The 22,133-nt window shown below is 44.6% G+C and overlaps 1 protein-coding gene across 1 annotated transcript; it reads left to right on the top strand.

Moving 5' to 3' along the window:
* Positions 1 to 127: 127 nt before the first annotated feature.
* On the top strand, positions 128 to 18,902 carry LOC105906450 (C-type lectin domain family 18 member C-like). The gene is made up of 12 exons (XM_031569300.2): positions 128 to 839; positions 1,355 to 1,446; positions 8,041 to 8,271; positions 8,740 to 8,837; positions 9,282 to 9,403; positions 10,074 to 10,181; positions 10,492 to 10,584; positions 11,064 to 11,170; positions 11,445 to 11,574; positions 11,916 to 12,012; positions 12,464 to 12,555; positions 15,047 to 18,902. The coding sequence occupies exons 1-12, from the start codon at positions 716 to 718 to the stop codon at positions 15,082 to 15,084; spliced, it is 1,332 nt and encodes a 443-aa protein (XP_031425160.1). The 5' UTR covers positions 128 to 715; the 3' UTR covers positions 15,085 to 18,902.
* Positions 18,903 to 22,133: the final 3,231 nt, after the last annotated feature.

The following is a 22,133-nucleotide window of genomic DNA, read 5'->3' on the forward strand; positions in this document are numbered from 1 at the left end:
TATAACCTAAACCCGCTAACGTTACTGTTGATGGATGGAAAGATTTAATTTTATCAATAAACACACAAAATAGGCTATGGCCGACTATGTGTTGTGTTTCTCTTTATGGCGAGGTTTGTCACATTTCAGTAAATAGCATATTCAAGAAAATCCTGTAGGCCTATACATTCCAATAAAAGCTTATTCCAGTAATAAATATAACCCAGAAAATAGAATTTGTGGTGAGGTAATCTTTTTTATTTAGGGCCTAAAGACCTATAAGTGGTTCGCTGCCTACCATAATCTCGGCTCCAACTTTTCAAGACAAATATTTTCATTCAGTGTTTCCATTCTTAGAGATGTTTTTTTTTTTCAGCGTCCCAGTGATTCTGATAATTGTTTATTTGATCTGAACTCTTTTAAAGGTTGAAATAGTAACAGGTCGAGTTAATATAATGTCTACATCAAGCAAACAGACAGGCAGATAGATAGACAGACACAACATTTTCTGGCATATAGCCTACTATATGTCTAGGTAGCTATATATTGGCGCTTTAAGGATGCTTTTCCGTCTCTGTCATCGACAGAGGTGGCTTGTCCACCTAGACGTGTGCGCGCTGTGGACTAAAAAAAAACGGTTGGAGCAGACTTGTGTTGGGGGAGGAAGAGTGAGTGATTGGGGACGACTGTCAAGAGTTACAGCTTAGTAGTGCTCACACTGTCTGCCCTACCGACAATGTTGTCAGTGAATGGACTTTCGTGTTTGCTTCTACTATTTGACGCACTTATCTCAAACTCATACACTTCGGCATCGAGGATATCCAACGAGAGACCAGAGGAAATGAATCCACCTGCCACGGGTAAGCCAGTTTTTATGCAATTCGAGGTGATCGGTCGAATAGCTCGAACGATGGTGAATGGTCGAATAGCTGTTAATTATTTAATTTAGACGCTTTTGAAACGAGAGAAACCAAAAGACAGACTTTTAAAACCTTTTATACGCTGATGAAAAAGTTAACCATCATGCTCATGTAGGAGGCTAGACTGTGCCTGAAGTTATTTTACTTTAAGTCGCCTAACAACTTTTGCCAAGTTTAACACTGATGTTAACAGAAATAATTAATACAATTGGGTTTGTCCTGTGCGTGTCTAAATACTGAAACAAATCAGGACAACATTCAGACAAACCCTAATCTTGAAAGTGTGGAGCACTTAAAAAAGAACAGTTAATGAATAAACACATTATGTTTGTATACCGTCACAGGCTATGCATTGCATAAACTAAGCTTGTCTGTGTTTCAACTTTACATGCTTGTCGTTTCCATGGAGACTTGTCCTAGCGGTAAAGTAATTGCGCGCTTTCCTTTTATTCTAGGGCTTGGGGTGAAGGAGCATTTTCAGATTGTTACACAGCACAATAGACTGCGTAGTCGGGTCAGCCCTATGGCCGCGAACATGCAGAAAATGGTTGGTAGCTTTGCTTCTCGTACACAGAATTTAAATTGTGTCTGACAGTCTTTTCAATTGCTTGACAACTACTGCATTTGTTAAACCTGCAAAATGCTCTTGTAGGCTTCTAGATGTAACAATTGAACGATAATCCCCTTCTTTCCATTCAGAAAGAATTCAAAGAGGTCCAACTAGCAGGGAAGTGTGTAGCTTTTCTATGGTTTAGAAGTGGTTTCCGGAGCTTGGGGTTTTGCTCATTGAATAAGACAAGCAGCACCAGCAGCAAGCTGAGGAAGGAAGAGTTGGGGAAACTTTTTGATACAACGTTTTTAAATAATGATGAATTTCTGCAGTCTGTGGTTGTGTTTTGCATTGATTTCCGTCTTTCCTGTTTGTGGATGACTTAACACTGGCCTTGCCTCTGAAGCTGAACCTTGAATTGTTTTTTGTCACCCCACCATGTCACCTCTGACCCCCTCACCCTGTCATACTCTCCCCACCCCAACCAATCACTGCCCATGTTGCTGGGAAAAGAATTTCTGCATCAAATCTTCTGTTGCCCAGACGAGAATGAGAATGTTGTGGCATCCCAGCACTACAGATGAAGAGAAGGAGAGGTGGATCATTTGCATACAGACAGAAATTATCCATATTCTCCTGGAAATAAACAGCTGTCACACGCATATCTAATTTTTTTTTTTTACAAACACACACACTCACTCTCTCTCTCACACACACATACACGGACACACTGAATTATTATTCAGAAGCATCCTGAAAATAGGAAACCCTGCTAACTAGAAGAGCTGCTGTAATAACATCTCACACGTTTGCTCTGCTCTCAGCGCGTCAAAGGAACAAAGAGGCAACAGGGAGATTTACTGTGCCAGACATAACACGTAAGCTCAGCGTCTACTGTCACCAGTGACTATGCTGCCACCCTGGCTGCTGTAACAGTTCAGTGAGTTCCAGGGTCGCGTCTGCCGGCAAACACAGCAATGTCACCTGAAATAGAGCCGGGACAGAAATACTCCTTGGTGCTCTTTCCCAGGCTCTCTCTCGCTCCCTTTCTCTCTCTCTCTGTCTCTCTCTCTCTCTCTCTCTCTCTCTCTCTCTCATTCTCCTTCCATCTGCATCGTTGGGAAGGTGCCAGATTGCCATCAGGGAGCCTTGAGGTTAATGCACCATGCCGCAGCAGACACCCCCCTCACCCCTCACCTCCTCCGCCACCGAAAAGAGAAGGGCAGTTTTCCTCCAGAGACCCTGGGAAGAGTAGGGATTTGCTAATGGAATCATCTGTATAGGCACCGATACTCAAACCCCGAAGCCGCAAACAGTTGAGCTCACAACGCGTGACAGACTCTCACAGGCGGAGGTCACTCAGTTGGCACAGGTTTTTTTTCCCATTAACTCAAAATATGTCTCAAAGTACGACCAAGGTTTTATTTTCAAATGTAGGATCCTGTATTGAAATAACCATATGCCCAGCAGTGATATCCCTCCCATGTGTTTCAGAGGCACTTAGGGCACAGCTGTGAGATGAGGGCAGGCCAGGGTGATAATCCCCACTGTTCATACACAGGGGCTTGGAGTCACTCGGACTTTAGGGGGCCTTGTGTAGACTAAAGGGGCTTCCCGTACAAACCCTTTACAAACAAATGGCACAGATGATTGAGTCATTGTTGGCAGGAACTGCTTAGCAAACCAAATGCCATTCATAGAAACTACACAAATCTCTCCAAAGAATTTGTTGTCATGATAATAATGGGCACTAAGTGAGGTAGTGAAACATCTTTAAAAGTGTTGCTGATACAAGCCATTCCTTCAGATTATTTCTTTATTCTCCCGACACCTGAAGCATTTCAGGTCTGAAGGCCTAATTACATTTTGCAAGTCTTTAATGGAACACATAATGCAACTGTGTACCAAACTGATTTTGGACTAACACTTATTACTGGAGGGGATCTGCTCATGACTGATAATGGAGAGAGGGAGAGAGGGAGGGAAGGAGGATCATCATCACTTTGTATTCAAGGCTGCTGCATTTCAGGTAATTTCTGCAAAGCTCCACAGTGGCTCTCCTGGAGAGTTGAAGTGGGATATTAAAGTGCTTTTTTACAGATAACATTTAAAAAGGCTCCAGGCAGGGCCCCCTCTCTTATGATTATCATTCAGGAATATTTGCACAAGAATCCATAAGCGCCGTCTGATTGTCCGTGGCTATAAAAAGATTACAGACTCTCCGGGGAGCTCAGAGCGTTGCTCTCTGTGGGAGATAAGATACTCTAATTTCATGAAGTTTCACAAATGATGCTCTTTTCTCGCCTCTTTCTCTTGCGTTGACCTCTTCTGTGGTTCCTGGAGAGGAGTACAGCGGTAGCTGGAAGAATGGTGCAGGGATGGAGGGGAGGGGGGAGGCCTTTGAATTAGTGCCTCTCATTCAAACTTCAAACGCTGAATAAAAGCACAGGCAAAGTCCTCAGATGTATTTAGTGTGGAAATGGAAGATGGAAAAGGAATGTGTGTATGTACTGTGTGTGTTGTGTGTGTGCTCTGAAGGGTGAGAGATTTTCAGCATCTTGCTCTGCTCTTGTTATACATTGCTCTAGTGACATCAAAATAAATGAGTTGTCAAAAAAAAAAAATGCATTTTCACCCATTCTCTCAAACTTACAGTTTTTGTTGTGTGCCTTGTCTTGTTCAATACATCAGAATCAGTTTAGCCCAGTTTTCTCCAAGCCCCTTTATTTTGAGCTCTGCTGAACATTGACACCTGAAATTGGATTGCTGTGCATGTTTCATTAGGGGTGTGACATGACTTCCCTTCGCCTCTCTCTGGAATGACTACAGCCTCTCTCTCTCAGTGAGTTTGAACAACATCACAAGACACAAAAAACACAAGAGTCACAAAACTGTGCTCATCCTGCTCTAATTTGTAGTTGATGTCACCACAGAGTGTTCTTTGTTCCCCGGCCGCTCCTTGTCGGACAAATGTGTGTATGTGTGTGTTTATACATAGTATATCATTATCTGCTCGCATCCTCTTCTTTGTTTCCCTTGTTTGTTTTGGGGCATCTGACAGTGCGATTTGTATTTGATCAGTCATCACAATCCGTTCGCTCGTTGTCTGCCTTGTCAGCGCTGAGACAGGCGAAGCTGAGGTGGAAAGACAGAGCCCGTACCGGTCCTCTTGGGAGGGGGGGACTGTGCAATTCCATGCAAGCAGAAGAGCATCTCAGTGGAGAACAAGACAGCACCCTTCACCGCCGCCCTCCTCCGTCTCCCCGCCTTCAGCGCATTCTTCACCCGTATTCTCTTGTTATCCCTCATGTGGATCCATCAGAAGTCACTCAAGGGGAAATTGACACTGATGTGTTTTGGCTGTTTTAATTCATTTTGTGCACTGGAGGGGGTCAGCGCGGCCGCAACACACGAGTGAGTGAAAGCCGGGCACGGAGAAGGGGAGCTGAATGCGCTCTGACAGGCCCCAGCGCCTCATTGAGAGGAGTCCTCTAGGTGATGGCTAGTTGGCAGCAGGCCTCAGCTCTCCAGTGAGAGAGTGCACAGAGCTCAGGCTCTTCAACTGGGTGATGGTAGGGTTGGGGGGTGGGGGGGTGGAATGGGTCAGTCGGATGGCTCACTCGACCATTGATTCGCACTAACATGTCTTTTTCGGCTTGGACCATTTTACATGGTCCCCCACTACACACACACCCACTCATACACACACACACACACACACAGACACAGACCCTTCCCGCTGCACTTTACTCTCCCTCCTCAGACTTGTCTCCCAGGCTGCTGAAATGGGACCTGTTCTTGGGGGGCCCCCGTGGTGAAACCACATCTGCGGGAAACAACATTCCCCTCCCCACCCGCTCCATGATTTCACACTCTCCATTGGAGTGGTGACAGGTGTTTCCATGGCGACAGGCCACCCCGAAACGTCTCACGTTGACTGGGGCCAGACACTTAGCTGCCACTCAGCAGTCAGGAGATGGGACGGGGTCAAACACATTAGAGTTTGTGACAGACACTGGCATGCTTAGGGGTGCTCTGAGGGGCTCTCGCTCACTCTTTCATCATCACAGAAGAGTTGGGACAAACTAGCAGACAAACTCAATTCACACTTCTGTGAAACTGGCAGGACGTGTTGTTGTAATTCCTATCACAGTATGTTGGTAGTGTGGTAGACTTGTGTTTGGTGTGAAATACTGGCAAAGAGTTGGACAGCAATTTTCCTGCGTTTCCTTTTTTGTGAGGTGTTCACATCGTCACATGGCTGCTTTCTCTGTAACTCTGCTAGATCTACTCCATCACTCCACCAAACTGCCATCAGGGTGTGGCCGTGTGGCACCATCTGTCCCATGCAGCCCCCCCCCCCCCCCCCCCAGCAGTGCTCCCTCCAGCTGATCTCATTTCATGTCATTTTACCTCCAACCTTCAACATCTCCCCAGTTTTGCCTCAGTGGCTCTGCCTTGCTCCGCCTAGATTATCTGTGACACTTCACTGGAGGAGCACAGAGCAGGAAGGGAGGGCAGGAAGTCATGGGCAAGCATTTGACTGTGTGATGAAAGAGTGGTAAATTAAGCACTTAGACACAGTCATGTGGTGGGCATCAGATCAAAAGCATCAGATAAGATATTTTTGAAGGCAAGACTGCTGGGGTATTTTAAAACCCAATCTTAAACATTGTTTCAATATTTGAACAGCTAACATATTCAATTTAATTTCATCATTCAGTTAAAGTACAGAAAAGGGCACATGACACTCCACTGCTCATTGACCTCATCTGGCAACCCATGGTGTCTTCTGGGTCTGCACCCATCTACTTGAGCTCGATCACACAGGCTTATGCTCCTACTTGGCCACTGCATCCCTCCAAGGAACGTCAACTGGCATTGCCAGCCCCACACACAAGGCAGTCTCAGTCCAGACTGTTCTTTGTGCTCTACCGATAGTGGAGCTACCAAATGCTATCAGAGCAGGGGCATCCCTCTCTATCTTTAAGAATCGCTTGAAGACTCACGTCTTACTGATACTGATACCTGATCTCCTTGCACTTTGTCATATTGAATAGGTTCAATTCTTAGTGCTTACTCCACAGGTCTCCTAAGCCTTGCTTTGAATAAAAGCATCAACCAAATGAGTAAATATAAATGTTAAGTTAAACTTATTAGAATATGTAATCCTTTAAACATTTTTTTATTTTATTTGATCAGAGCACTGGTTTAAAATGGGTTTTATCATTGGCTATGTATTGTTCCATGTTCATTTTAAATGTGTGTCTGTTGTGTTAATAATTAGGCTGGCTATCCCTTCTGACACATAGGCTAAACAACAGGCCCTGACCACATTATACAAGTACAAATGGGCTATAGACTCATCACCAAACTGCTTAGTTCCAGGCTACTATGCTGTGAGAGCACTGCCATACTTCATTTGACCAGTAGTTGGTTGTTTAGGGTTCTTGTTCCATTTTTTAAGACCTCAACCCGCGCCCCCCTTGCTGTAACTCCACGCCCGCCCCCCTGCCCCACACTTTGGGAACCACTGAGCTATCAGCTTGCAGCCTCCCAAGAGGTTTGGCACCCTTCTTATGCAGTCACTGTGCCAGGTCCAAAATAAGGATGATAATTTGTCCAGTGTGTGAAGGGCAGCAGAAGGTGAAGTCATGAATTGGCATAGATGCCTGTCTGGTGCCTTTTATACCGCTCAATGCAGCACTCTTCTCTCATCGGCTAAACACGCTGCATCAGAACAAGAGCCTGTCAGAGTGCCTGTTAGAGATCTCTCTCTCTCTCTCTCTCTCTCTCTCTCTCTCTCTCTCTGAATATGTGTGTTAGAGAGGGTGTGTATGCATGTATGCATTTGTGTGCATGTGCACATACACATGCATGTGTATATTTCCCAATTTTCTTTGTGTGTGAGTATATCCCTTACTAGATCTACATGACTCAACGACATATATTGTGTTCTATACATCTATACATGTTCTTCCACATCCTTAGCCTTTCTGTGGACACACTCCACGGGCCCCTTATACACAGGCTGATTATAGAACCCTTCTTTTAGTTTAAATGCAAGACTAGTCCTTCCCAGCACACCATTATCAGTTTTAATTAGCATGAAACACGCGCAGTTGGTTGAAAGAGGGTTAAGGGAATACTTTGGGTCAAATTGAGTTTAAGCATTTCCCCTCCTAAGCTGTAGGACTTAAAACTCGAAGATTTAAAGTTAGAATATATCCAAAAATATACTTCTCCGTTGAGAGTAAAAGCAGATAAGTTCATTCATCAGACATTTTTCTGAACACAAGATTTTCTTTGGAAGTGTAACTTCAGATGGATTCTAGATCCTTCCTAGATTTCCAGCGGCTGACTCGAGAAGTGAGGAGGTTTTTGTGTGGGCCCTCTTGAACACAACAGAATCCCTGGATAAAAAGACCACTTCAGGTTACAATAGACTGGAAACCGGCCCTTTGGGTCCCCTGTGCCATGTTTTTGTTTTCCACGTGTATCTTATGTGACTGTGTGTACATGTGTATACAGAGAGTCCACCCAGTAGTAACCTGTCCCACCTTGACCTCCACCCCACACTTTCCTTCCCAGGAGTGGAGTGAGCCGCTGGCTCTCCTAGCCAGGGAATGGGCAGCCTCCTGCTCCCTGGACACTGCCGAACAGGAGCAGAGCCTGGGGCACGTGGGCTGGAACACCCATCAGTCAGCTCACAGAGAAGCCTCCTTCACCGAGGTCATCGACTCTTGGTTTCTCGAAGGCCGGGACTACGTCTACCTGGGCGGTCAGTGTAGGGAGAACAGCACCTGTCAACACTACACACAGGTACGCAAAGCTTTAGATGAGATCCTGTGTGTCTGAGCCGCAGGACAGGCTGTCTCAGCTTCAGTGTGCTCTCCTCATCGCATTGAGTTGGGCAGCTCAGCCGTGTCACTTCCTGTTTACTGCATGATGAGCTGAAGTCTGTGCTCTGATGCTTTTTTTCCTGAATCTGAGATACAGATTCAGTGTAGGTTGGATGATTTGGCATGGATGTGTGTGCATGTGACATTTCAACAGATGAGAAATGCACATGTTACACTGAGTGCATGCCCTGCCATGCAGTCATCACCAAAAATATGCAGACCCTGGATTGGTAGTCATTTCTCTCTTAGGGCCTTTGTGGTAAAAGCAATCAGGAGCTCGGGACCTTAATGACCTTAATCGGTCATCTGATATAACATGAATACAAATGTCAGGGTTGAGTATTGTGTTGAGGTGATGACCATTCCTCTGACTATCACTGTGTTGCAGCTGGTGTGGGCCACATCCAGACACGTTGGCTGTGCTCAGCATGTGTGCAGGAGAGGAGGCTCGCTTTGGGACCTGTTTGTGTGTGCCTACTCCCCCGGGTGAGCAAACCAGTCAACAGCTCACAGGTTGGGTTTGATAGGACAGAAAAGACTTCTGTTTCTCACTGCTCCTGGTGTGGTGGTTGGTGCGATGTAGTATAAAAATGTCATGATCAAATGCTGACAACTTATGCATTCATTACTTTAAATGTATTAAAAGGATGGGATTGTATACTTTCAGAAGAAAAGTGGTTATTCAGTATGTTGACAAAGAGTTGACCTGGCACCCTCTGATGAAGAGTTCTTTGTGTAGCTTTCTGAAGAACCTTTGAAGCGTCACTTTCTTAAAATGTGCTCACATTAGTTCCACCTGAAACCATCTTAATTACATTTTCAATCGCCTGCTCTAATATGTCATGAAGCAAATAATACATGTTTTGAAGACAAGACTTTCTCCAGTCACTGCTAACTGGTTTCATGTGCAGGCACCATGTCTGTGTGCAGGGGGAACTGGGAGGTGAATGGCCGGCCTGTGGGGCCCTACAAGGCTGGAGTCGATTGCTCCCTCTGCACCTCCTCCATGTCTGGCTGCTTCAGGCTCTGGAACCATGTTGGGGGACTTTGTGGTAAGATTCCCAGATGATCAGCTCAAATCTGATTTGAATCAATATTTGTTATCCATAACTAACCCTGTTCTCAGTACACAATGATTTACATTGATTCAGAGTAGTTAGTTTAGTTGACCATTTCCAAACCTTCTGGTAGATTACATTACCTCCGCCCTTGTCAAGTTCAATCCATGGACTGTGTTATGATGAGCATGTTATTCAAAACTGCAGAGGCACCATCACACCCTCAGGTCCAAGGTTTTAATGAATTAGTCGTTATGAACTGTCTGTGCCTCCTCCTTAACCATTATCCACTTTGGCACAAGGTGTCATGTGCTTTTTAGTCACCCCCTCCTTGAAACGGTAAGTTTACTCCAAGGTATTTATAGTTAATTGAGTAAGGCTGTGTTTATTTCGCACACTGAGAGATGAACACATGCTTTCTTTATTCCACATGATTGTGAATGATAAATAGTGTCAAGGTATTTTTTGAAAAAGCCATGTGTGCTATGAAAGGGGCTGTCTCTTGTCCTCTGTCACTGAGTGACTGGGACTGACCCTGTGTTTGCTTCTGAGTGTGTGTGTGTGGGGGAGGTGTGTGTGTGTGTTTATGGGTATACATTCAATGACATTATAAATTACATATGTGTAAATGTATGCGTGCGTGTATGTGTGTGTGTCCCTGCAGAGATTCCACGCAACCCGTGTCGGATGAGCTGTGGGCAGCGCGGTCGTCTGAACATCTCCTCGTGCCAGTGTCACTGTTCCCCCGGCATCACCGGCCGCTTCTGCCAGGGTACCAGCTTAAATCCCCCCACCCATCTGCTACCCCACACCCAAAACATCACCCTGCAAGCCTGTCAGCTCCCACTATCCCATAGCCTAATCTCACTTCCTACTCACTAAACTGACAGTTTGCCTCTCTCCATCTTCACCACTCTGTCCCACCTCATTCCCTAATGAAGCATCACAGTAGCTGCCCCGACCGTATTGTCACATAATGGCGTGTCATGACTTTAAAGACGTACAGTGTGTTGTGCAGCCAGAGTGCCGTGTGGTGTGGTGACCTGCTTGTGTTCGATGAATAATTGATTGTTGTTGGCCAGTGCGCTGTAGTGTCCAGTGTGTCCATGGGCGGTACAGAGAGGAGGAGTGCTCGTGTCAGTGCAATATCGGCTACGGTGGAGCCCAGTGTGCTGGTGAGTGGTACAGCTATCCCAGTCGCGGTGACGACTCTATCTTCCCACTCACTTTCCCCTCACTGTTCCATTGCTGTATTCTTTTTGGGGGGAGGCTTCCGATGTTTGATGTCAAAATTCTTTCTTTCCCAGAGGGCACTGTCTATAATTAAAATGGGCTGGGCCTTGTAACATCAGTTCCATGTGCTTCGAGTCAGAAAACCCAGCTGTGCCTTCTGTTTTCAAGCCATAATGTGTTTGTGGGAACTTTAACAGCACATTAATCATACAAGACAGACACTTAATTATTATCTTCAAAAACATCAAATGTATCAAAATGTGTGTGTATGATCTGTGAGTACTTGTGCATTATAGAGAAGTCTGCATATTGTGTATTACTATTTTTATAAAGGTTTTTGTGCATTTATTGTGTATTTATTTTGGTGTATTTCTATTGTGCATTACTATTTTTATATACTATATCTGATATTTGTGTGTAGAGAAGCTGCAGTTCCCCTACCACAGCTGTGATGTGCAGATTGATGGAGAATGCTTCATGGTGTCTTCAGAGGCTGAGGCATACTACCCAGCCAAGCTGCACTGTCAGGTAATGTGTCTCTCACATCAGTTGACAGGCTTCTAGTGGACTACCTAAACTGGTTAATGACAAAGTAGTAAATATAGTGGTACGCGCTTGAATTCATTTGAGCATTTTTCATGTATCCTTTGCCTAAGACAAATGATACTATAGATCCGATTGGCATTATTAAAATGTGTTTTCACTTCCACATGTATTGACTGACTGTATATGACTGATGCCAAAATGGTGCTTCACACTGTATGGGCTGTTGTTATTTGTGGATTTGTTGTTCTGACCCCAGGAGAGAGGGGGTATTCTGGCTCAAATCCACAATCAAAAGGTTCAAGACATCCTGGCCTTTTACCTCAGCCAGCTGGAGACCACCAATGAGGTGACAGACCCTGACTTTGAGACGAGGAACTTCTGGATAGGTGAGTACACACACTTCCCCTTCGTCCTCCAGCTAGAGGACTGTGTGAGTATGCAGACCCGCAGTAAGCAACTTAAAACATCCTTGTCCTTATTCTTTAAGTGTGTAACCCAGTTTACACTTCATGGAGACAATGGTTTAGACTGGAGCATCCTTTGGCTATTTTGAGTAGTTCTTAAGCATCAATTCTTTGAAATGTGTCCCATTTGAATAATTGTATGTTTGCATATTTCTTGTGTCTATTTATTATTTATTAAATGATCTATCAACGAACGATTGTGATTGATGATACCTTCTATGGTTTGGTTGCCATATGAACTCAAGGTTTGTCTTCTGTCTCAGGACTTACCTACAAGACCCTGAAGGACGCCTTTCGCTGGGACACTGGAGAGAGTCCTGCTTTCACCAGCTTTGCTTTTGGACAGCCTGATAACCTAGGGTATGTATGTGTGTGTGTGTGTGTGTGTGTGTGTGTGTGTGTGTGTGTGTGTGTGTGTGTGTGTGTGTGTGTGTGTGTGTGTGTGTGTGTGTGTGTGTGTGTGTGTGTGTGTGTGTGTGTGTGTGTGTGTGTGTGTGTGTGTGTGTGTGTGTGTGTGTGTGTGTGTTAGAATAGGGTGATGGGTGGAGAAAGATAGAAAGTACTTGAGATGTTCAGACCTGAGGCCACTCCAACAATTGAAGAAAAACACTTTCATGCTGTACATTGAAAAAAAGTTACTTTTTCCAGTTGACTTAGTTTCTAGTTCAAAAGCAGGGATCAAAGGAATACATTGATAAATCACGATTTTCATCTGGCCTTTGTAGTTCTCTACTCTCCCGAGAAGTTTTGCTTTTTGTTTGTAGTGTCCTGTTTTGACCACTGGGTGTCCCTCTCTCCTCTGTGTCCACAGCTTTGGGAACTGTGTGGAGATGCAGGCTGCCAGTGCCTTCAACTGGAACGATCAGCGCTGCAAAACACGCAACAGATACATCTGCCAGTTTGGTGAGCCTCCAAGCCTTCTATGTATATCATGCAGACCGCCACCACTGTGAGGGAGATAAAGAGATGAAAGGAGAGGAAAGGAGTGGGGTTTGGGGGAACAGTTGACAACGGATGGCGAAGTGAAGTTGAATTTTGTCAGCCATGTCTTTTGGAGCATGCCTAAGTGTCTGGTCCTCAGTCTCAGTCTCAATCTTTTGAGAAAAGAGGTGGTGTTAACCAGGTAGAGGCTCATTTGATCCCTGATCCTCTAAGTGGAATTGGCATCTTGTCCTGTTATGGCCCTGCTGCCTGTGGCGGAACCTGTGTCTGTCCCTCTCAATTTGACAGAGAGAGACTGGGGTACCACTGTGTTATCTGTTAACAGCCCCATAAATATCTGAGAGAAAGAGAGGGAGGGAGAGGTTATTCTCCAGAAAGCCACACACAAACTGCAAATGAAAAACAATGCGAGACTAATTAATATTTAATTTGTACAGCTGATTTGACATGCTGCGCTGCCACCACAGGCCAGTACATATAAAGACAGAAATGAAAGACTCGGTTATTTGCCATTTATTTTTCTGCTGCTTATCAGAGCTGCTATGGTTTGCGCAACTGTCTCCCTTCCCTGCTTATCATCAAAATAATTCCAGTCACAAAATAGAAGCGCTGCCAACTATCTGATTGCTTATCATCACTAAACCTGTCACAGTGCAATATTTTAAATCACCTGTGGGCAATGTTTTTTATTCTACTCTATCAGCAAATAGATTTGCAATATGAAAAAAGCAGTGACAACAACAACAATAGCGGCGTAAACAGTGACAGACACAAACGCACGCATTCACCGGCACAGATGGAGGTTGCTGACAGTTCATCAAACACCGGCAAGGCCTTTTAACGGGCAACGCGGTGTGGCAAAATGCCATTAAAGTGAATGCATGTGAAAAAAAAAAAAACAGACAGCACATGTAAACAAAATGGCCTTTAAAGCCCTTGATCTGGACAAGCTCAGCTTTTACGACCTTCTCCCTTAGACGAGTTCTGCACATGAAAGGTTGCTCCTCTCCCTCGTCAGTTGCACCCTAATGATGCTCTGCGCTAATCAATGGCGCTCGCCATAAAATGCTTTCAAAGGATCGATGCGTGTCACTCCGAACGCTGGCACCTCTCACCGTTTTTTCAAGAAGCCCCCAGGTTGTTAAGTCCGTCCACGTTCCGCCCGCGGGAGAAAAAGCACTCTTGTTTTATTTTGTTTAGCTTTGTGTTTTGCGTTTGTGATTGCTATTGATCACTCAGAGGCACCTTCAGGCACACCTCTCATCGCCATGGTGACACTTAAGTATGCACATTCATTTCAGTAGTGCCTGTCTATAAGGAGGGTTAACACTGACAAAATAAACTAATAGATTAATTGCTTTTCCTCTCTCTCTCTCTCTCTCTCTCTCTCTCTCTCTCTCTCTCCTGCCACTCCCTCTGCTCCAGCGCTAAGTGGCTGAGTGGCTGCTCTCACGTAGGAAGTTAATTGGTAATGGGTGCGGCTGGGCGGGCGGGAGGGAGGGATGGAGGGACGCGGGTGGGTGCAGGGAGCAGAGAGATTGCACGGAGGGCTGAGGGACTTTGGAGGTGGAAACCGATGCTACCCACCAGAGAGCTGACTGGCAGGCAGGCTGGAGATCCGGAGGCGTGATGGGCCGCGTTTTATATAGCGCCTCTCTCCTCTGCCAAGCACTCAAAGCACTTTACAGCTAATGTTCACCTACCAGGGGGAGGAGGCAGCTGTACAGAACACCAAGCCTATTCAGTGGGAACAACATGGCGGGGCTCAGTGTCTGCTCAAGGATGCTTCAGTGATGAAGCTGGTAGACTGAGGATCGGGCTGGGAAACTCTGATTGCTGCCGGTCCAGGCGTAGGCCTGCTGAGTGCTGTGTGGTTCTCTCTCTCACACAGAGAAAAGTGGATGTCTTTGCAACACGGACTGCAGAGATAACCGGCCACAGCCGCTATGCCCAGATATGTCTGAGCATACCTGGAACAAGTTATGTTTTTAGGGGGAAAAAAGAACAGGAGGGAATCAGTTATTCTGTGGGTGAGGCCTTTTACCTTCTCCCAAAGAATATTAATGCACCCGCTACCGAATCAAGTCCGAATGGAGGCTGCTGGATTAAAGGGGATTTGTGTTACAAGCCACACTGTTTATTTCTTCCAGCTAAGCTTTTTTTCCCTCTTATTTATTTATATATAACATTGAGTCATAGCATAGTATTCTTCGGTGTATTTGTAATGAGTGTATGTGTTTGTGTGTGTGTGTGTGTGTGTGCAAACATTTTTGTGGTTCCAGGTGATACATAATTTAAACTTTATGCAGGTCTTGGCATTTTATGCAGGCCTGGACGTGTACATACAGTACATACATATATTCTGAGATGTCCTCATTTTTACTATGTGTGTGTGTGTGTGTGTGTGTGTGTGTGTGTGTGTGTGTGTGTGTTTAAATGCATCTGTTTATAGCTCCGGAGCATATAGCGGTATGGGAGAGAGGCCGGTGAGTAGACCTGTTACCAACATGAAGATCCAGAGGTGGGGGCAGTAAGGAGAGTTTCATGAGAATGAACCGCGCTGGACTGAGTCCCCTGTCTGCACTGCACTTCAGGTCATCAACTCAATACCCAGGGGCAACTGCTGAACCCCCATTTGAAATTTTCTTAAGGTGTGCGATAAAGAGACATACTAGGACATGCGGTTGCTAAGACTCACAACCACCCTCACCACCCCCACACCTGCCCAACACCCACCCATCCTCTCTTCTTTTGGAACTTGGCTCGGAGGACAGGCCCTAATTTTTGTGTTTTACAGCAGTGAGCACACTCACTCACGCTCCCCCATCCCTTTTCCTGGATTCATGTTTTGTGCAACTGCTGCAGTGGCTGTCTGAACAGGTTTGAGGGATGGTGGGGTGGGGTTAGGGTCGGGGGAGAGGGGCGGCAAGTCTGGGTCCTTCTCCGCAGCTCTCCTCCAGCGTCTTCCAGCGTCTGGTCGTCTTCTTATTCCAGCGGGTCTCAGCCCCCTCTAAAACCCATACATATTAATGGGACTGATAAACACATGGCGCAGACGCAGTGGAGCAGTCCACTGCCACCACGGGCTGGGGAGCTCTGTGCCTCTCTGTTTGTATTTTTCCCCATTTGTATTTCATTCCCACCATCATTCCTTCCTGTCCTCTGCCGCACTCTCCAGCTCTTGTTTCTAGTGGATTCTCAGTTCCTGTTCACATTTTCCAGTCTGCAGAGATGGTAAGGGTACTGAGGTGTGAGGCTTAAGTTAAATCACAGATACCGTCATTAGAAAGTCACTTGTAAATCGAAAGTCTTCATTTCCCAAACACTTCATGGAGTTCAAGTTCAAGATCTTAAGTCTGCCTCTTTTTGTGCACTTACTTATCAAGGGAAATGCTGTTAAGTAGATGGTTGATTAATTTTGTTTTTGATGATTGCTAGTATATCTTATAATTTAAGTTTTTAAAGCTGTTAAAAAAGAAACACTGCATATGAAGGTTATACCAAGTTAACTTAGTCCATATGGCATACAGGTTGATGTATCAGTAAACAAAAACTGAAAACTCGCTAACACTCCAGTGACTCAGTCACAGACGTCTGTGTCCGGCCTCTAGACTACTGAGGGGGACAAGGCCTAACTTTTTTTTTTCTGAAACCCAAAACATGAAAGTCAGCATCAAGCTGTGTTGTAAAAAAAGGCACTAGCTGCATTCTTTGTTGTCTGAAATGTAACAATGTTTTATTCACTTTATATGAAGCAGCTTTTCAAGGTTTGCAGCTCACTTTTCCACGTTTGGGTTTGCAAAATCATTCTTTGAAAAAGACCTCCACCGAAAGCCGATGCAACCATGACCCATCTAAGCTTCAGCGAGAATATCTCACACCTCTAGAGAGGATTACGGGATCCACATTTTCCGCAGAAAAAACCCTCAAGTTGTCAGGAGTTCTCTTGTGTTTGCTCTAACTATTCACGCTCATCCGGAGAATTGATCCCATCCTTTGTTCAACGCTCAATCTCCTCCATATTGTCATGTCGTGGTGTTCAGACCAAATATACAATACTGTTAATACTAATTTGCCTAGTTAGACCAGACATTATAGTACTGTAAAACGCACTGAGATGTCATTGTAATATTTGAAAGCAGTTAATCACGCTGCTGCTAGGCAACAAAGGATTCCTTAAATGATCAAGGAAGTGGAGTAAGTGTCAAAGCAGCTTTTTCAGTCTTCTGCAATCTGTTGTTTAGATGGAATTCTATGCAATTAGCCATTTCTAGGAATTTGTACAACATGTATAGTGTCTTATTAGTATGTTTCATCTGTCTTCATTTTGAATACACCTGGTACTATTAAAAATATGAAGATGGTTTTTGCATTTAGGGGGTTGTACATTTAAGCCTGATCAATGTCAGACTGATTACTGCTTCCCAGTCCAATTTATGATTGAATCATTTCCATGGCTACCACAGTGTACAGTGGTCTTACACTACCCATAACTATTATGTCAATAGCTATTTATTTTGTCAATGTTCATTTTAGTGTGAAGACTTTTGTTGTTTCTCAAACAAGACAATATTTGTTTTGGAGCCCTTCTAGACTGCAGAAGTGCTTCTACTGCAACTTGTACTAGAATGCCTATGGTTCTTAATAATGGTCAGGCCATCAGGCATATGTGTCTCCTAGGGTTCTTGTTTAGCTGAACAGAGCTTTCATTCAATCTTCTTTTTTTGAGATTTTCATTTCCCAGAACACTTACTTCACCAAGGCAATGTAACTTCACAAAAACCGACCAAGTACTGTCATTATGGCTTTTCGTATCTGCCAAGATAATATGTTCAACCATAACGTCCTGCAGTAAAAATGCTTCATATTCAGCCTACAGTCATATGACATGAATGTGAAATGTCATATGACCCCAAAAATATCCTCCACCACAATCAAAACAAAAAAAAGCTCCTTCCAATTTGTTGCTTCCCTGGAGCTCGGCCACACAAATATTTACTGCTTCACTTCGTCTTCTTGGCTGCTGCCTTTAATTAGAATAGATTGCACTTGTCCTCTGTGTCTCTCCCTGTGAACTGTGGCCAGCTGTTACAGCAGACAAATAAAGTAGGCAGGAACCAACCCACAGCTATTGAGCTCCAGACAAGTCATTGGAGGAAGTATGTAGAAGTATGTGTGGTATTCTTTTTTTTTTTCATTATGGTTTTTTTTATCATTATTTAACGATGCAAAGAAATATTTTTTAAATACTGAGAGGGCCGCTGTCGTTTGTTAATAGGAACCACAAGGATGTGTTAATTTGTTACATTTCAATGGTTACACAGATTGATTACACTATAGTTAGAGATTGTAACTTAAAAATAAAAAGTCCTTGTCTAATTAGCAAAAGCTTTGTATCTTTAATTGCATGCTTTGATTTTAAGTTTTGTCATTTGTGGGGGTGACATGAATTATTATTCATGATAAGGTTGACTACAGCAATATAGCAGTTATAGAGACTTTTTTGTGTTTTACTTTTTTTAAATAACATTTATAAGTCATCTCAGTGTATGGACTCTAATTTCCAGGTTCTCCTGCAGTCAGCAATGGCTTGCAGTAATTACCAGGTTCTCAAATTACATAAGGGGTATAAAAGAAAGTAAAATAAAAGAAATCTTCTTTCATTTAAGAAGATATTACAGCCACATTATCATCCTCAAAGTAAAGCATTTGTGATAATGATGGAGAAGTATTCTTTAGTAATAATTGGAAAGGTGTGTTTGTGTGTGAATATGTATTTCTATTCTTTTGCATTTTCCGTGTTGTGAATTAATCAAAATCCTCAGCCAAGCTGTGGACAGCTCTACCCTGCCTGTTGCGTGGCCCCTGTGCGCAGCTGTGCGGTGGGTGTCCACGCAGACAGTGAAGCCACATCTCTGCATGGGATCCAGCTGGAGGCTGCCTGCGCCAGGGGGACCGTGTGAGGATTACCTCTGTGAGAAACTCATCCGAGTGGGAAGCGGCGAGGTGTGTGTGTGTGTGTGTGTGTGTGTTTGTGTGTAGGGGGGGTTAACCAGCTGGGCGGAGGAGAGGCGATTCGGACAGGCAGGGAGATGTGCTCCATAAATCATCTGTGTTATTACCCTGAGCCTCCTATACAGGCTCAGGCAGCCTCCCGCTAATCCCGCTGCCAATCAACAGTCATGAGACAGTCTGACGCGCAGCAGGTCCCCCGCTGGACAGTGCACAGGATTTAGAACTCACACATTTAGCTTCAGATGGGAAGGTACAGTACAAATAGGCGGGTAGTGTCTTGTCTTGGTGCCTTTCATTCTTATGTATGGATATACGATTGTACACCCCTCATATAGTTGTGGTGTGTGTGTGCAGAGTTGTGTATGTTGGAAAACATAATTTTTAGTGTATGTGGTTTGTGTTTCATTCATATGTATGTATGCGTGTGTTTTTGCACATGTACATGTGCTTGAGAGACATAAGACAGCTGCATAAAAAAATCACCACTTGGAGATTTTCTGAAACTTTAAAATCCAATAAGAAAGCCTCCACACCCCGCCTCCTCTTTCCCCACTGTCTGTGGATGCTGTGAGATACTAAAAAACACATTTATTTTACATGCTTTTACCCATCCCCTTCCTCCACCCCAGTCCAAAATCAATTACACTCCACAGACCAGTAATCTACTGCCCCCCTCCTCCAGCGTCCCCCACCCCAGGAACCCTTATCTGCTTCTCAATGCCAGATAGAAAATAACAAATTACTGCAGATAATTCGGGAGCTCTCTGCTCACAGCCACTGGCTTTGCATCAGGCCCCGCGTGCAAGCTGACTGGTGGCTGAGCTTTGGCAGGCAGAACATCTCAAAGCTCTTCAAGTTATCCTCTGAGGCCCCTTCTCTCTCTCTCTCTTTCACACACACACTCACTCACTCTCTCTTTTCTCTACATCTTTCTCCTCAGTCTATTTGCCTCACGGCGTAGCACATAGCCTGTGCGGAGGATGTGTTTTGTTGTGTTGTGAGAGAATGGTGACGAGCTTGATGAGTTGCCAAAAGCAAAAAGAGAGGAGTGCGCTGCTGTCCCTGCATCTTGACTGGAGAGGAGGGCTGTTGATGTTGTTTGTTTGTTTATTTGTAGGCAGCACCAATGATCAGATTCAGAGACAGCAGGTGTTGTTGCTCTCTCCTCTAAGGCTTTTAACAATACGTTCTTGACTCTCGTAGTCGGCTCTTATTCTGTAGCAGTTTGAGACTTAAAGAGCTTGAAATAATACCACAGCTCTAATTGAATGATTAATCAGTTGTTTTGTGTTGACTGCACATGGGAAAGCATTGGAGCTCTGCACTTTCATTTGACCTTACCCAGAGCCAAGTCTTGTGTTAGCGATCATGACGCTGCATGTACCGCCGTCCCACAGCTCAGTGTCCTTGTGATCTGCAGCGGCAGATTTCAGCATTGTCTCTGCAAGACTGACCTGCCGGGAATGAAGTATCGATTACAGATGGAGTCCTCCAGCTGATGGAGGAGAGATACATGCAGGCCTGGTGCTACCAAGGGAAGCTGCAGGATTAGCATCACCTTCACACAGCTGGTAGCTGGGCTCTGGTAGTTATGTACCTTAGTGAAGCACCTTCATAAAAAGGGCATTGTGGAAAATAAAAGTGGGTTTGCTGGTTTTGTACTAAAGGTTTTAGTTCAAAGTTTATTTAGTTAAGTCTGCAGTGAAGCTTTGTCTCTATTTAACCTGCAACACGTCACATATAGAAAGCTGCAAAAACAGCATCAACAGCAATGTCACAAAAAAGCTAAAACTCCCCTCTACCAAGTTTTATTACTGACATATTTGAATATATATTGGTGTACTGTTGTAGTGGTCCTTTGTGTCCTTGAGAACTGAATAAGACAGAAGCACCAAATGAGCTGATGCACTGATCAGAATAGATTTGCTTTGCCACTCTTTCCTCTTGCAATATTCATGACAAAAACATCATTTATTAAAGGGCTACATTTTCTTGCCCCAAAGGTTAAAAATGAAATTTTAAATTTGGCACAAATCCGTTTTCACCTGTCGGCTTGAAAAACGTGTCCCACAACAAACTTGCACGTTATTGGGTGTGGGTGATGTTGCTAAGAGCTGTTAAAATATATTCGGTTAAATATTCCCAATTAAAAATAGCCCCGAAAGACCACCTCTCCTGCAAGCCAGAGCAATTGCACTAATGAACTTCTTTTGATGAGTTATTTATCATCTTTTGTGTGTTATCCCACTCTGAGTGCGAGAGCACCAGGAAGGGGGTAGGGGGATGAAGTGCCAGAGTCAGAACCACAGTGCCAAGCCAGGATATGGGCCGGCATTCTACCAGGCAGATTTTCCTCCATACGCCAGGGAATTTGGCAGTAAGATTTCCTGACTCCATTTCAGCCTTAATCAAGCTTGCTTGTGATAATGTGTGTGTGTGAGAGAGAGGGGGGGGGGAGCAAAAGGGGGAAACTGCAAGAAAGAGACAGACCAAAAAAAGGGAGAGGGTCAGCAAGAGACAGATATACCACAAAAGAGAGAGTGAGAAGTAGCGAGAGAGAGAGTGTGTGTGGGTTTGAGTGAGTGGAAGCCCAAGCTCCAGCAGTGGGCCAATGACACAGTGGCCGCCCGTAGCTGCTGTGCTGCCTCCCTGATAAGGTGAAAGCGAAGGAAGGATTCCGCGGCCACTGACAGTGGAATTAGCTCCCATTGTCATGGTAATGCACGTGATATTTTTTCACCTCCGTCCGACACAGACCCTGCATTGTATGGCAAACAGGAATGCAATTTCTCAGCCAGCAGCGATCGGAAAGGGGGGATGACAATTACAATCCTCTTTGAAAACGAATGTCTCTAAATGACTTTTCATTCAAGCGAGGCAAAAGGGCCACGAACCAATTAAAGTGTGTGTGTGTGTGTGTGTCGGCTGCAGGCCGCATCCCAATGACCCGGCGCTTTTACTTAACCATTTAGCCTGCATTCTGATGGCATGAATACTCACTTGTGCATGTTAACTGTAGTACGCTGGCATAGAGAATACACGTGGATGAGCCTTGTCATTGTAACACGCGTGCAAGCAAACACAGATGGCACACTTGCCTTTGGTGGCACGACCACTGTCCGTTTCGGATGGAGCGCCCAATCATCGGTCCATGTGGCCGCCATGTTCCCGTGTGAGCGAGAATGAATGAAAGTGAGGATGCCAGCCTTGAGTTCCAGGTGTGTGAAATGTGTCGTAACAAACTTTTAAAGCGGGACAGATTAAACCCTGGAGCACTGTGATCTGTCTTGATTAAATGCAGACGTCAGGTTTGTAGTTTAAGACAAGCTTAAGATAACTGACTTCACTGATTTTTACCAACATTTATCTGAGAGTGCTGAGGTGAAATTTAAATAACTCGAGATAAAAAAAAACAGGCAAGCAGAAATACTGTGCATTTGAGGGGAGGTGTAGTGGGACTCAGATTAGTTGGGTAAAAAAATATATATCTAGCTCGCTGATAATGACTGGTAACAATAGAGGCA

Source organism: Clupea harengus, chromosome 6 (assembly GCF_900700415.2).
Source record: "Clupea harengus chromosome 6, Ch_v2.0.2, whole genome shotgun sequence".
Taxonomy (NCBI): domain Eukaryota; kingdom Metazoa; phylum Chordata; class Actinopteri; order Clupeiformes; family Clupeidae; genus Clupea; species Clupea harengus.